We start from the raw sequence: 15,234 nt of genomic DNA on the forward strand, positions 1-15,234 counted from the left end.
CTCACTCATTTACTTGCTCACTCACTCATTCACTCACACATTCATTCATTCACTCATTCACTCACTCGCTCACTCACTCATTAATTCACACACTCGCTCACTTATTCAGCCACACACTCACTGGCTCACTCATTCACTCACTCACACACTCACTGGTTCACTCACTCACTGATGCATCTGATTCATCCACTTTCCACTTATTGAGCAGGATGTTCCAAGAACATTGCAGGTAGTCAATGAAAATAACTTTGCAAATGAATGAGTTGATTTTTCCACAAAGGCTGCGAAAATTAGAGCTGTAGCCCATGGATGTGGAAATGGAGTCATGCAGCAGCTGGCCAAGGAGGAAGCAGCTTGGAAAAATCCCTCACAAAGGCAGTGTGTGCGTGGAGTGTCCCTGGGGCTTTGACACACTGAGGGTAACGATGAGTTTTCAAAGCTAAGGGTGAGCAATACACAGCTGGGTGCCGGGCAGGAAAGGAGGTGGGCTGGGGGTAGAGAGCACCCTGCCCCAGGTGTCTCCCTGCCAGGAGGGTGCAATAAGCCCTCACCAATGTTCCCACGGGGATGGCTGTCTGTCTTCAGGGCCACCATCCTAGCTACAGGTGAAGAGGGTCAATAGATATTCTCACTACTTTTTGGCCATTGATGCTGCCCTCATAGCTCTAACCCCCCCAGACCCACATGAGCCTGGGACTCACGGACCTCTGCTCTCCCACCTTTACGCTCCTTTAGCTTCCTGACATCTCCTGCGACTGAAACATTTCTAAGTGCTCGGTGCTGCTCGCGTGTTTCACCGGACGGCTCCTCTAACCAGCAGGGTAACCAGCTGCCTCCGCAGTGGTCCTCCCCTCCCAGACACGAGGGGCCAACCTTCGTGGACACGTGACCCGGCCAGGCTCTCCCATCACCCGCTGGCCATCCCGCACCCGGCCCGTCATTTTTCCAGTTGTGTAAAGGAAGAGACAGAGTCAGAAGAGGGAAAGCAGCGAGAGGTACAGCTTCATCCGGGCTCAAAGAAGCCACGGGGGCGAAGTACCTGGACGGCTGTAGTGCTGGGGTGACCGTGAGGTCGGGGTGTAGCGCCCGAGGCTGGCTGACCCGGTGGAGCTCGGGCTGGAGGTCCGGCACTGCTTGCATGAGCGGTCATCCCGGTCCCCCTGGGAGGGAAGAAGGCCTGGTGAACAGCAGAGCTGAGGCACTGCCCACCCCCCACGCATTCACCCTCCTCCTGGCGGTTGCCCTCTGGACTGGAGAGGCTGACTCAACGTGGCCCCAGGACGAAATCCTCTGCATCTGCCAGGGCACCCGAGGAGCCAGGTAGGGGTCAGGCCTCGTGGCGACACTCCCCGTGGCCTGAGCACGGCCCCAGCACCCCCAGATCCCAGAGGGCAGAGTCTCCATCAGCCCCTCCCTATGGCTGGGCTCTGGAAGAGGGGTGGTGGAGGCACCTGGCTCCCCAGCACCCCTCAGTGCCCCTCCTGCCCCATCCTCCCCAGCACCCAAGCTCCTTACAACCACGACATTTTGAGATATTCGAGAACCGTAAGATTCTGCGTTCTCCCCCCGCCTACCACCCAAGGGGGGTTCCTACATGTGGGACATAGGAAGGCACCCCTCCCAGGCCCAAAGGCCCAGTTGAGTCAGACCCACAAGCATTGGCCCACGAGACTCCATTCAAGCAGCATGAGCAACGGTTGGGAGCGGTCAGAGCAGGCGGCAGGTGGCATGAGATGGCATGACACCGTGGCGTGGGGGAAGGGCAGGCAGTTGGGCCCGCCACAGCAGGGCACGCTGGCCGGAGTCCTGGGACGGCCCAGCCCGGCAGCCCGCTGTGGGGGGGACGCTCCTGCTTTGCCCCTGAGGCCAGCACAGGGGTAAGCACAGGAGAGGGGAGAGTCTGGGTTTGGAGCTCACAGCTCTCATGCTTTCTGAGCCGACCTTCTGCCTCCGAAGGCTTGTCCTTCGGCAGAACCCACTGAGCCACTGTCCCTAACACCTGCCCATGCGCCCACCTCCACGCTTGGCTCAGGCCGGTCCCTGGGCTGGGATCACACCCACCTGGCTTCATCCTGAGCCCACCTGGCCCGTCCCACCCACGGCAATGGGTGCTCTCTCCCTGGGGTGGCGGCTTCTCTGGGCATCCTCCACACAGCCCCACTGGCTAGTTTCTACCCCACGGGCATCCCTTCTCCTCGCTTAGCCTGTCTGAGGGCCTGGCCGGCCATCCTGTGGTTTTCGAAGCTCGGCACTGATGGCCACTTGCCCGGTCTGGTGGGCGCATTCCTGGATCTGAGGGTTCAATGCCCATGCAGACGGGAGTCTGGTGGGCACCTGTCCATACCACTGAGTGGCTCTGGGAAACAGAAAGACAGAGCTGCGGATATAAATGCTATTTGATAGAAAAATGCTCTCGGAATACCCGTCTGCAAGGATCTGGGTGCTCCATATGTCCCACTCAGAGCAGCGTGAGGTGGGCCCAGGCTAACCCAGGCTCCTGGGTGTTTTCTCTACAGGAAGCCATGAGCCAGACCTCAAGAGAGCCATGTCCCACGTGTCTGCCACTGCAGGGCCGACAGGTGCACCACAGAAGCATGAAGATGAGATGTGATTATAAAAATAACCAACACCGAGGACGGCATTTCAGGCCACCGAGGACCATGGCCCCATGACCCAGATGGTCAGGAGCCGCAGAGGCCCTTCTGGGGGTGCCATGGGCGGTTATGTTTATAACCCGGGCAGCAGCACCATGAGCGAGAGGGGGCGTTGGCTGGGGGACAGGTGGTTACCTCTGTCGGCGTCGGCGAGAGTACCTGTGGGGACTGTGGATACAACACACAGAGTGGCCTGTTAGGTCGCTGGGAGTGGGGGGGCAGAAACAGCAAAGGGCACAGACACGTCCTCATGCCCAGACCCTCCTCCAAACGGGAAAGGAACCCCACCACGAGACATGACGCAAGATTCCAGAACCTTCTTTTTGGAGAAATACAGTCAATGGCACCTTGAGAAAGGGGTCCCCAGGACACTTCTTTGGGACAACCCTGGAGTGCGCCTCCACAACGGCCCACCCTGATGCCCACTGCTCCCTCGTGAGGACATATTTTCCAAAAGGAAGACCATCAGTTTGGGGTGGGAGATGACAACATCCTCTGAGCCCGGCAGCCTTGGTTTTCCCCAGAGAGGAGAGACAAGTGGCCCAGAGAAAGGAGGGCAGTTCAGGGCCTCGGGGTTTGGGGATTCCCCCCCTCTGCAGAATGGAAAGGGAAAGTGTCCCCCAATCCTCCCATTTCATGGAAGGGGAGACTGAGGCTCAGAGAGGTGAAGGCAGGTCCCCGAGCGTCCAGCGTGCTGTTCTTTTCCCCGCTGGACTCCCACTCTGGTGGTCAGGTCAGGCTCTGGTTGCCGGAGGGCTGCCATTCCAGAGAAGCGGGCAGAGCCGTCCAGCCCTGAGGTCAGCGTCTGCTCAACTCAGTGCCCCGACCCTCCTTCTGGGGCTTCCCTGTCCCCACCCCATCATTTGCCCACAGAAGGGTCCCCACGGAGACCACCACCACGCAGGCTCCCAGCCAGGGTGCGGCATGGCCTGGAGAGGGGAGAGCCCTGGGGCGCTGAGATGGGGGAGCAAGGGAACTCTGATACCCCCCGGGGGATGGCGGAAGCCGGCGTGGAGGCCACGGTGACCGGTGCTGGCTACCCCGGCCCGAGTCCCACCTCTGCCTCGGTGAGCTGCACGGCTCTGAGCCAGCATGTCTGTCCCCTGAGCCTTGTGCCCTCATCTGCATCCTGGACACTCACTCCCGTGGCATGGGGCCACGGGACATGGATACCCAGGAAAGCCCAGTGTCCGTGCAGAGTGAGCAGGTCAGAGGGGTGGGCGGCGACCCGGGTGGCGGTGACATGGCTCAGCCACAGCAGCGTGACCCGCCAGGGGACGGAGGGAGGCACCCGTGGTTCACAGCATGCGACTGGAGGGGTGCGGCGTGAGACTGTGTGGCTCAGACTCTGCATTTGCCCCGCACTGCTGTGCTCTGCTCGTGTGTTTGCCAACACTCCCGGACCCGTGGGAGCAGGACTGAGGGTGATGATGCCCCGCACCCACGTGCCTACCTGGCCCTCCCCGGCCCAGGGCTCCGTGGCATTCTCAGCAACCCTACGCACGGCTGAGGCCCTCATGAGCCAGTCTGCACAGGAAACCTCAGGCTCCAACCAGAGAGGGTGGGGTGGCACAGGGCTGCCAAGGGGGGTGGGGAACTTGAACCCAGGCCTCCAGATCTGGCTCCCGTTCTTAGAGGAAGCATGAGGGGCAGCTAAGGAAACAGCCAGCAGGTGGTCTTTGGGGCAGAAAGGCCTGGATTTGTCTCGGCTCTGCCGCTCACCATTTGGGGGAGCCTGACCAAGTCAGTGGACCTCTCCGACCCTCTTCAGCTCTGTCCACCAGAGCTCAGACCAGATGCTGGGTGATAAATCCCCACACACAGCTCGGGTACATGGTAGGTGGGGGCCGGTCGGGACCCCTCCCTGTCCCGCCTCTGAATGGGGCACGTCGCCCACATCCTCAGGGTCCCGGGTGTCCCCTGCGGCAGAAGCCAGCCAGGAGGGGCGCTTGCTGGCTGCTGAGCAAGCGAAGGGGGGTCCTTGTCACTCTCCCGCCCTGCCTTGTGTTCAGCAGCGGCGCCCAGCCTCTGTGACTGCACCAGCCCGTGGAGCGTGGCGCCCCCGAGCCTCAGCCCCTCCCAGAGAAGTGGACAGAAGGCTCAGGGAGATGTGTGAAGGTCCTGGGTTCTCCTGCCCCGGGGCTCACCCATGCCAGGCCGCCCACACGTGGATGGTATACACGCTCAGGCCACCAGCTGGCAAATCGCTCTTCCTACCTATCCTGGGCACCCATGGCCACACTCGAGTCTCAACTCGAGTTGAGGGCAGGGAAAATCAACAGCGGACTCCATGTGAGATGGAGAGGAGCCATGAGAACCAAGTCACCGGGGAAGGACACGCCCGAGGGACACCAGGGAATCCACCGTGTGTGGTCCAAACAGGTGGTCAAACCAGCGCAGGGGGTTCATGAGATGGGGGGCGGGGGCAGGCCAGCTGCTGAGGGCGGCAGATTGCCTCCACACCAGCATGTTTCCTAATTCCTCCCCAGCGAAGGAGACCCTCCGTGAGGGTGGGGGCAGAGCCCCTGGGGACTCTTGAAAGGGGATGCGCACAGGCCATTGGAGGGGATCACAGGAGGCCGGGGGTCAGAGGGGGCGGAAGCGGACGCAGCCCTCGCCGTGGGCACACCACCCGCCGCAGGGGCCTTACCTCGTGGCAGCTCTGCCTGCCCGCCGCCGAGTGGCTGATGTACGGCGAGTAGGAGATCATGTCGGGGCGGTCGATGTTGTAGATGGCCTTGCTTTTAGGAAGAGCAGCCAAGTCCCTGTAGTCGAGAATCTCATCGCCCAGCTTCGCCTGAGAGACAGAGAGCGGAGGGCACTGTAGCTCCACAGCCCAAAGGGCAGCAGGTGCTCTGGCGGCCGTGGGGACAGTGGGGCCCAGCCCAGGACCCAGGCTCCGTGAAATGGGGTGAAGGGGCAGAGGCACATGGCCAGGGAGTCCTCATGGTCACGTGGGCCTGGGTCCCCCAGCCCCCGCCAAGGAAGACCACAGAGTCCTAAGGAAGTGTATTCTCTGAGCCTCTACTTCTCTCCCTGCCAAGTGGGACAGATGGTTGCATAGGACAGCCCCAGGGTCAAAGAGGTAGAGCCTGTCACCTGTCTGGCACAGAGCCCAGCAGACCCCGAGACTCAGCCGAGGGCCTAAACATACCTACACACATCTCTGTGTGCACACACATAAACCCATACAAGCACGTCAACCACATATGTGTGCATAGAGGCAAATGCACACACATTTATATGAACATGCAAATACCTGGATGCACATGCATAATGCACACCCACAAACACGCATAACATGTATGTGTGCGTGCACGCACACCCATGTGTGAGCACATGCAAATGAAAACACACCCATATACAAACACACATGTGCAACAAACACATGTGCACACACAAGACATGTGCATACGCAAACAGGCGCATGCGGGCGCTTAAAGTCACGCGCACACATACACGTGCCTGCGTGCAAACATACATGTCCGTGCACGTGCGCGTGCATTTAAACACACACCCAGTGGGCGCATGTATGTACGCACACGTGCAAGCACTGGGCATCCACTCCTGCACACGCACGCACGTGCACAGAGGATGCGCCTATAGCAGAGCTCGTGTATACACTCACACACCTCTGCCCACTCACTCACGGCCACTGCCAAACACTAGCAAACACACTCGCACGCCCCCTCACACGCCCACACTTGCAAGCACAGCACACACTCACTCCCTCACCCAGCACACACACTCGCACATACACTCACACACCAATCCACATTCACACCCAACTCACACCCACACATGTAACACACGTACACGCATACACTCCCGTGTAATAGCACACGCTTGCACACATAATCACACTCGCACAAACCACTGCACACTCGCACACGTATTTGCACTCACACACTGGAGATATAGCAGCAAAGGGCCTGACACTGGACCGGCTGGCTGCGATAGGACTGCAGGTGGGGCCAGGACCGCACCTGGCCCGCAGCAGGTGCTCACGGGTGATGCACGCGGAACCACTGCATCTGCTCACGTGAAGGCCACCTGACCACCCGCTCTCCTGCATCGCCCTCCCCTGCATCGCCCCACCACCCCTCCCTGCTCCAGGGGGCTGCAGAGGCCACGCGGCAGGCTGAAACAGGTCCCTGAGCGGGGCAGGGCCACACCCACACAATCCTCAGGTGTCACAGCAGGAACCATCATCTGTGTCGGTTCCCGTGTTCCTGCTGTGGGTGCCGACGTTCCCCTCCATCCCGGAGCGGACACACGTGGTCACCTCTTCCCCACCATGCCCCCCTCTCAGCATTAATCTCAGCCTGGCCTTACCGGACGCCAGGCTGCCCCCACCAACTTGGCTCTACCTGAACCCCGAGGGAACCTTCTGCTCAACCCCAGTGTCCCCCAGTGACCGGGCCAGGTCCAGCGTGGGCCCACACTCCTCTCTGTGGTGGGACTAGCTGTCCCTTTCCAGCCCAGGCGGCTCTGGTCCAGGCCCTCGGTGCTCACATCTAGGCCAGGCAAGAGCCTCCGGGGGCATTCCTGCCGCACTTGCTCTGAACAGACATCGCTGACAGAGGCTGCTAGCACTGTGAGCTCTTCCCTGGGATGGCCTTGGCCTAAGCCTTTTATTATCTGCTCACCAAATACTCACGACAAGCCCGTGACGGGGGGCACCCACAGTTCCTTCACTTCATAGATGCAGAAAGCAGAGCCCAGAGAGGTTACATAGCTCACCCAGAGTCACACAGCCAGGGAGGTATGGGGTGGGAAGAGGCCCGGGTCGTCGGGCTCCAGAGCCGGGCTCCCCACCATCGCCCTCCCCTGGAGCTCCAGCTCCAGCACACTGTCCTCCAGCTCAAATCCTCTGGCAGGGTCTCCGGGTGGGCGATGCAAGCCCTCACTGCAGTCCCCAAATGCAGGTTGACATTCCCAGCCCACTCCCCCTGAGGTATCTCCTCCCTGTGCCCCCAGCATGCCAGGCTCAGCCCTGGGTTCAGTACCCCAGGCCACCTCCCCTAGGAAGCCTTCCCTGACCACCCGACTCCAAGGCTCTCATGAGCTGGTGGGTGCTCTTGGGGTGAATGCTGCCATTTGTGATATAGTTTGAGAGAGGGAACGTCTGATGTCTCAGACCTCTGACTCCTCCCTGTGGAGCCCCGGGCAGGGTTCAGAAGACCTGAGTTCAAATCCTAAGTCTGTCGTTTGTAGTCAGGATGGACCCTGATCAGAATTTCTGAGCAGTTCCCTAGGGGCTCTTGTGCACCTGCTTATCCTAATGGCCCACTCCTCTGCCCATACTGTCTACCACGCTGAGCTCCTTACGGCTCCCCGGCCGTCTGGAGCCCAACGGCTCAGCACCTGCTGCTCTCTCTCCCAGGCCCCTTTGCCTGCTCAGCCGCTGGCTCTTCCAGACTCAGTCCAGGTTTCCCTCTCTGAGAGACCGTCCCTGCTCCCCTCCACCCATTTGGGTTGGATGCTTATCTCCTTTAAGTGAAGGTGCCGATGTTGGTTGGTGCACCAGTCTCCTCTTCTCTGGGACTGGTGGTTTCTGGGGGTCCATGACTCGATCTGTTTCATTACGGAGTCCCTCTCCCTAACTCCGTGCCTGGCACGGCAAGGTCCTTGGGACATGTTTGCCAAATTGAAGTAAAATCCATGGGGCATTTGCCAAAATCAGGTGGATTCTCTGGACCATTTTACAAGACGAGACTACCACCTACATCTTGCCCACCCTCTGGATTTCATGAGCCTCAGATTAAAGCTGACACTGGAATGAGGGGCTGGGTGAGGCCTGCATTCACAGGTCCCTGCACAGGCGGACCCCCTTCCCTGCCTCGGACCCCGCTATGATCAGAGCATCGCCCGTCTGTGGGTGTCAGCCCGCTGCGCACGGGTCAGCGAGCCCTGGGTTAGCCCCTGCTGATCCCCGAACGGCACGGACCGGAGAGGTGGCCTGAGGGCACCACACCGCTCGCGCCTGCCCTGGACAAGTGGCTCTGCTCCTGGCTCCTCAGCATCTGCCCTGCGCAGCAGGCGCACAGATCCGTTTCGTCCCGCCCCTGGCCTTGGGGCAGTTGCTATGACAACGGGCTATGCTCTAATTGGCGGAAGGCCACTGGGACGTGTACATGTTCCTGTGATTTCTCCTTGCTTTTTTCTCTCCATACTCCGTCCAGCATGATAAACGATAATAACATACGGCCATCGACGACAGTAGAGTTACAATAAGCTCTCACCAATAATACACTGTAATGTAATAATGCTGATTTTCGGCTTCGCCTAGTTACTGATTCACTGCCATGCTGAAGAAAGGTTACAAACACAATATTCAGCATGACCTCATTTGGGTTAAAAAAAAATACAGCGCAAAGAGACCTAGGGGCGTGCTGCCCAGTATGAGTGGTGGCTACTCTGCGTGGGCAGATAGCGCATGGTATTCATCTTCTCCTGCGCCGCTGGGCTGCCCTGCAGCCAGGATCCTTCCAAGCTGCAGCAGGGATCGGGGCCCCCCTCTCGAGGCCCAGCACTGAGCATGGTGTCAGGTATGCAGTAGGCCCACTGCAGACCCCAGCAGAGAGACAAGAGAAAAAGCAGGGCAGAGCCCTGAGAGAGGACTCACGCCCCCTCGGTGAAGGAGTTCCGTGGATGTGCACCGACTGGGTGCTCACACCACCCTGGTTTGGGGGGAGGAGTGGACAGCCAGGTGCTCTGGCCTGTGGCCTGCCTGGCACCCAGGAGGGCGGACGTGTCCAGGCTGGGCGCTGGCCATGGTGCTTGGAGCCCACGTGTGGCCACAGGGCATGTGTGCTCTTGGGTGGGGGCTCCGAGACTTCGCACTGTGATGCAGACGACTTTCTGCAGGTCTCTGAGCGGCATCTGAGAGTGGCTGCAGCGACCCGGGGAGGGAGGAGGAGGAGGAGGAGGAGGAGGAGGAGTGCGGGGTGCGTCGAATGCTCCACTGTGCACCGACATAGGGCCTTTCAAGGAGCTGTGACCACAGTGGCCAGCGTCACTGCTCAACACATGGTCACGACAGTACCTCGGTCCTTGTCAAACACCAGATCATTTAAAAGAGGAGCTCACGCCTAGCGAGCAGTCACCACATGCCGCGCGGGCACAGCGGCCACGGAAGCCGGGCCCCCTGCTAAGCGCTCCACTGACCTTGTCTCGTTGAAGTAACAGGAATCATAGTTAAGATCTCTCACGACATTGACGGCACCGTGGGCTGCATTACTTCCTGCCAAGTCCGTATTTTGAAGCCCTCACCCCAAGGACCTCAGGTGGGACTGTGTTTGGAGATGGGGTCTCTTTACAGAGGTAAGTGAAATGAGGTCACGAGGGTGGACCCCGATCCCATCAGACTGGTGACCTTAGAAGAAGAGACTAGGACACAGACATGCACAGAGGGACGACCCCGTGAGGACGCAGGAGAAGACTTCAAGCCAAGGAGGGAGGCCTCAGGAGAGCCAGCCCCGCCCACACCCGGATCTCAGGCTCCCAGCCTCCCGGATGCAGAGAGAATGCATTTCTGTGGTTGGAGCCACCTGCCCTGCGGGATTTATTTGCTACGGTGGCCGAGCTACGAGCGCAGATCTCATACTGATCATCATCGCAGTGAGCATTTGCAAAGTCCTCCCTCTGGCCCAGGGCTGCACTCAGGGTTCCCACGCTGTCCCTCCGCGGGCCCTGGACAGCAGGTACTGTGGGTCTTCTCTGGCACAGGTAAGCTCCCGGAGGCTCAGAGAGGTTCACTCCTCACCCAAGGGCACACAGCTGGTCTGATGACTACATACCCCCTTTCTGAGCCTCTGAGTGCACATTCACTAAGGGCCACGCTGCGATTCATCTTCGGGGCTCGTGATCATCACGTTCCCCCGAGGACTAGACTGCATGGTATTGTTACCCATCAGAATTAGGGTCAGGAATGACTCTGCATCCAACTAGTATGAGATTCAGGGCTGAAAAGGCATCAGGAAGAGCAAACCCAACCCCACTGTGTGAGAGAAAACAGAGGTCCTGGCCGGGTGGGAAGGGGATGGGAGAAGTGACGTGCCCCAAGACACCTGCTGTTCCTTACAGTGGTAGAGCCAGGCCCAGACACCCAGTCCAGGGCTTGCCCCTCCCCCAGCCTGCACCTAGAGCCTCGGGCTCTTCCTCAGACAATGGAGTTTGGTACTCACAGGTAAATTAGCAAAAGTACTAACCTCCCACTGCTGAACCTGCAGCCCAGAGGTAGTTGCTATTTTTATACTTGTATGTGCACACACACACACCCATATGCACACACACACACACCTGTATACACCCCCATACACATACGCCCTTTAATGAAAATGGGATCGTGTAACATACTATCTTTAACATGCTTCTCGCAGGAACACGTTGGACACACTTCCCAGGGTAACAGGTGCAGATCTGCACCACTTCTGACAGCGCCCGCCCAGTCCTACGTGAGCCCGAGTATCAGTTACTCAGACAAGTCTTAGCTGTGGCGCGGGGACGCAATACTGATTTGACAGCCCTGTGGACAACAGTTGTGAGCACAGCTCTTTGGGCACCATGGCTGTGTAACCAGGCAGTCCCCGGGTGGCATGACAGTCCTCACCGAAGGCTCCCAGTTAACCTCCAAAAGTCTGCACCGGCCTGTGCCCCGTGGCAGGGGTGAGAGGGCCGGCCCCACACCCTGACACCTGAGGACACCCCAGCCCCCAAGGGCACCCCAGCAATGACCCAGGCCCGGACCGTCCCACCACCAGCTTCCCCACTCTCCAACTCACATAGATCACGCGGCTTGGAGACCCCGAGGTGCTGGAAGCAGGTACAGAAATGATGCTCTCGGAAGAGCTTCTGGTTTCCTGGATAGGAGACAGGAGGAGAATGAAAGCAGAATATGTCGATGCTGGAACCTTCCAGATGCAATTATCACAGGTCACACTCCAACAGAAATGCCAGTTATGAGACTTTTTTTTTTTGGCAGGTTGAAAGAATTCTTAAAATAAACACACAGGCTTGAATGAGCTGCTGGAAAGCTATAATCAGACAGACACAGCAGGTGACGCGGGCTGCAAGCATGGCAGCCAGCTCTCTGCACGGCTGGAAACGCTCCGATGATCACCCGGCTTGCACGCATGGAAATTATCTGTGTTCCCGAGGACAAGAGCAAGTGATGCATTTTCAAGTGGTTCTGCGGGCTCTGGTAGCAAAGGCCATCCTTTTACCCAGAATGTTGCTGCTCAGAGGTGTTATTTTCCGCCTAGATTATGGGGGTGGGGGTGATTGCTCATTCTAGCAGCCCGGTCCTCTGCTGTCGGACTCCGCGGCCACCACATCTGTGACCTGCTCCTCGAACGTCCACCCCATCCCTCCTCCTTCCCCTATCACATCTCCTGCTTCGCCCCAGGGGATGGTTTCCCTGGCCCCTCCTCTGTCCCCTGCATTGGGGTCGCCCATCCCTGCATGGACACCCTCCTTCTCCAGCTCCCAACCCACTCTCTATGCCTGCGTCTCTCCCCACCTGTAGGGCGTGACCTGGCGGGTGCCCACACCGCCTGATCCAGCCTCCACCCCTGCCTGGACCACCCACCGCCTGGCTTTCCCATGCCTCCCCAGCCAAGGACGCGGACCTGCCTCCCCACCCCGCGGACAGCTCCCCCTGGCTGCCTCCTCTCCGTGGCCCACGCCCACTGCAGGGGTGTCAGCAGCCTGGGAAGGGCCACGTCACAGGCTGAATTATGTCTCCTGAAACTCATATGTTGAAGCCCTCACCCCTAGCACCCCAGAATGTGACCCTGTTTGGAGAGAGGACATTTAAAGACATAATTAAGGGAAGATGAGATCACTAGGGTGGGTTCTGATCCAAGCTGACGGGGGTCCTTAGAAGAAAAGGGGATCAGGACACAGACACGCACAGAGGGACGACCGCGTGAGGACACAGGGAGAGGGCAGCCGTCTACATGCCATGGAGAGGCCTTGGAAGGAACCAACTCTGCCCGCACACTGAGCCAGGACCCTCAGCCTCCGGGACTGGGAGAGGATACATTTCTACTAGTTGAGCGACCAGCCTGCAGCATGTTATGCAGTGGGCCCAGGACACTATCACGGGCCGTGGAGCCCTCCCCTCCCAGCTAGAGGACCCCCAGCTCCTCCTTCACTCAGCAGGACAGCAGCGAGGACAGGACAACATCAGGAGCAGATGGGAGGCCTCTAAGGCCTGGGGAACTTGATTGCAGCCCTGGTTGTGCATCTGGGGAGGAAAGAGTAGACGGAGAGGGTGCGATGCTCGGGGTCACCTCCTCACTCGCCCACGCATCAGTGCTGGTCTGTCACGTGGGGGCCTCCCACGCTCCCATTGACGGCCAGCTTCCTCCAGGACCAGGCATGGGGCTGCCCACTCCCCTCGGGGCCTGCCCTGCCTCCCAGGGCCCTGGCTGTGCCCCAGGGCTAAACGGGGCACTGACCCAGGGCTTCCGAGGGCCAGTGGGACACAGCCTGACCCCACTGTGCAGTCTTGAGTCATCGGCTTCCCCAGGTCAGACACAGCATCCCATACTGTTTGCAGAGAAGATCCTGAGACAGCTAACGGGTGTGTGTCTCTCCCTGGCCCTGTGTGCAGGTGGCCCATCTTGCCGGGCCCAAATGAGGTCCGTACACATTTTATACATTTGGAAAAAACCCTTTCAGTCTCTGCTTCCTTCTCTATAAAAGGGAAAAACCTCCCTAAAAGGCACTTTCCCTTTCTGAGGATGCGACTAGAGCTATGACATGCTGGGCGCCCGGTGCCAGCAAATCATCTTTGCTGTTACTTCAGCTCAGCTTGGGCTCAGGACAGTCTGTAAAGCAGACTGACTCCGGGTGTGTTAAAGGAAGGGGTGCCTAAGCAGCGTGACCCAAGGACTGCCCCGTGCCCGAGGAGCACCTCCCGGCCCAGGGGCGCCACCACCATGACCAGGGCGCTTGGGCTGCCTCAGTGCCCGCGGGGGCTGGCTGTGCTCCAGCCCCTGCAAGGCGTCCCCAGCGGGCAGCCCCTCCCTCTGTGCCCTGTCCCCAGACGGGAGGGAGCCGAGTCCCGGGAGTTTCCTCCAGGGCCCAGAGACCCGGCTTCCTCTCACTTTCTATCTGGACTCCAAACGCCCAAAGGAGCCTCACAATTAATCAATACCCAGTTGTGTTCTCAGGGGCTTGTTCACACCCGCAGAGACAGACGGGGCCGGGCTGCTCGCCCAGCCCCAGCACCATCCCCAGCCTGGCCCAGACAGACACTGTCCTGTAACAGCGACTAGGGCATCTAGCGTTAAATGGAGAGGAGCGGGTGTTGGACCCCTTGCACCGTGTCAGTGTGACTTGTATGTGACCCCGTGAGAACCAGGTCGCCCGTCTCAGGCATCTCTGCGTTCCACCAGCTAGCCAGAAGGTGCTCAGCAGGAGCTCAGTGGCTAGCCGTGTGTGGAATGATCACACGACCCAACGACCAAGGATGCACCAGGTCCGCACCCTCAGCGGACACCCAGGAGCCATCCTTATCCTGGGGAGTGGCCGTGCCCCCGGGGGATGCAGTCAGGGAGGACAGAGGGCCCTCCCTCTCCTAGCCTGTCCTGGGGGATCCCAGCACTGGCCTGGCCTGCTGGAGAGGAACTCGGAGGCACGGACCGACCTGGTCCAATGGGTCCCGGAGCCTAGCAAGGAGGGGCACTTGTTAAATGACTGGTTACTGGTCAATTAATGGTGAGTTAGCTATTGTCTGGATTACCAGGTAGCAGTAGATTCAGCTCCACCTGGGGGCCACTTTCAGAGAGAGTTAGTGATGCCCGCACCACCTCTGCTGTGTTTCTCAGGGGCCGGCCTCGGCGAGCGGACCAGGGGCTGACCCGGGGCTGACCCGAGGCTGACCAGGGGCTGACCCGGGGCTGACCCGGGGCTGGCTGTTTCATGCTCCTTAACCGGCTTGCACGAAATGAACAGTACAGGAAAGTACAGCTCTGTTGTCCTGTCTTGCAGGCCAGGATCAGCCAGTCTGGCCAGAACTATCTGTAAGGGGACCCGTGTGCCAGCCCTGTCCGCTCACTGCCGGCCCCGCCCCGGGTCTGTTCTCACTTCTCTGAGACAGAGGAGGCTCTGAGGGGCCGGAAGGAGGGAGGGAGGGTGAAATGTGGGACAAGCAGGCATGACCGGGGCCTGGATCCTGTCCCAGGACACAGAGGGCAGGCCCTGTGCGCGCCAGCCTCGGGCACGGCACCAAGGAGGGAACTCTTCTCAAGGGACGGCCTTGGCACCAGATGTTTGCGGGGCGTCTGCAGAGACACAGCCCAGGAAGCCAGGCCTGGCTGGGCAATGACCCTTTCCTCCTTCCCTGTCCGGTATTCAGACGACCTCCCTACCTCTGGGCCAGTGGCCGCAGTCATGGCGGGCTGACCTCTGGGCTGAGAGCAGAGGGGCCTGCTCCATGGCCGGCTCCAGAATCCAGGGGCAGGGCTGGCCCTCCCGACCTGTCCTTGAGTGGGCCGGCCGCGGGCTGACTCCCCCTTTCTTACCTGGTCACTCTCAGGAGACGGGTCTGGAGGTTTCTCAGCACGTG

General features: G+C 59.7%; 1 protein-coding gene across 1 annotated transcript in view; it reads right to left on the reverse strand.

Moving 5' to 3' along the window:
- ABLIM2 (actin binding LIM protein family member 2) overlaps positions 1-15,234 on the reverse strand; it is an 86,881-nt gene that overhangs the window by 46,759 nt on the left and 24,888 nt on the right. Inside the window, exons 6-9 of the mRNA XM_044912784.1 lie at positions 11,441-11,518; positions 5,305-5,451; positions 2,790-2,822; positions 1,040-1,160 (exon numbers count right to left, since the gene is read on the reverse strand). Of these exons, the coding sequence (XP_044768719.1) occupies positions 1,040-1,160; positions 2,790-2,822; positions 5,305-5,451; positions 11,441-11,518 (379 nt within the window). The remainder of the gene's footprint in view (positions 1-1,039; positions 1,161-2,789; positions 2,823-5,304; positions 5,452-11,440; positions 11,519-15,234) is intronic.

Source organism: Neomonachus schauinslandi, chromosome 2 (genome assembly GCF_002201575.2).
Source record: "Neomonachus schauinslandi chromosome 2, ASM220157v2, whole genome shotgun sequence".
In the NCBI taxonomy this organism is placed as follows: domain Eukaryota; kingdom Metazoa; phylum Chordata; class Mammalia; order Carnivora; family Phocidae; genus Neomonachus; species Neomonachus schauinslandi.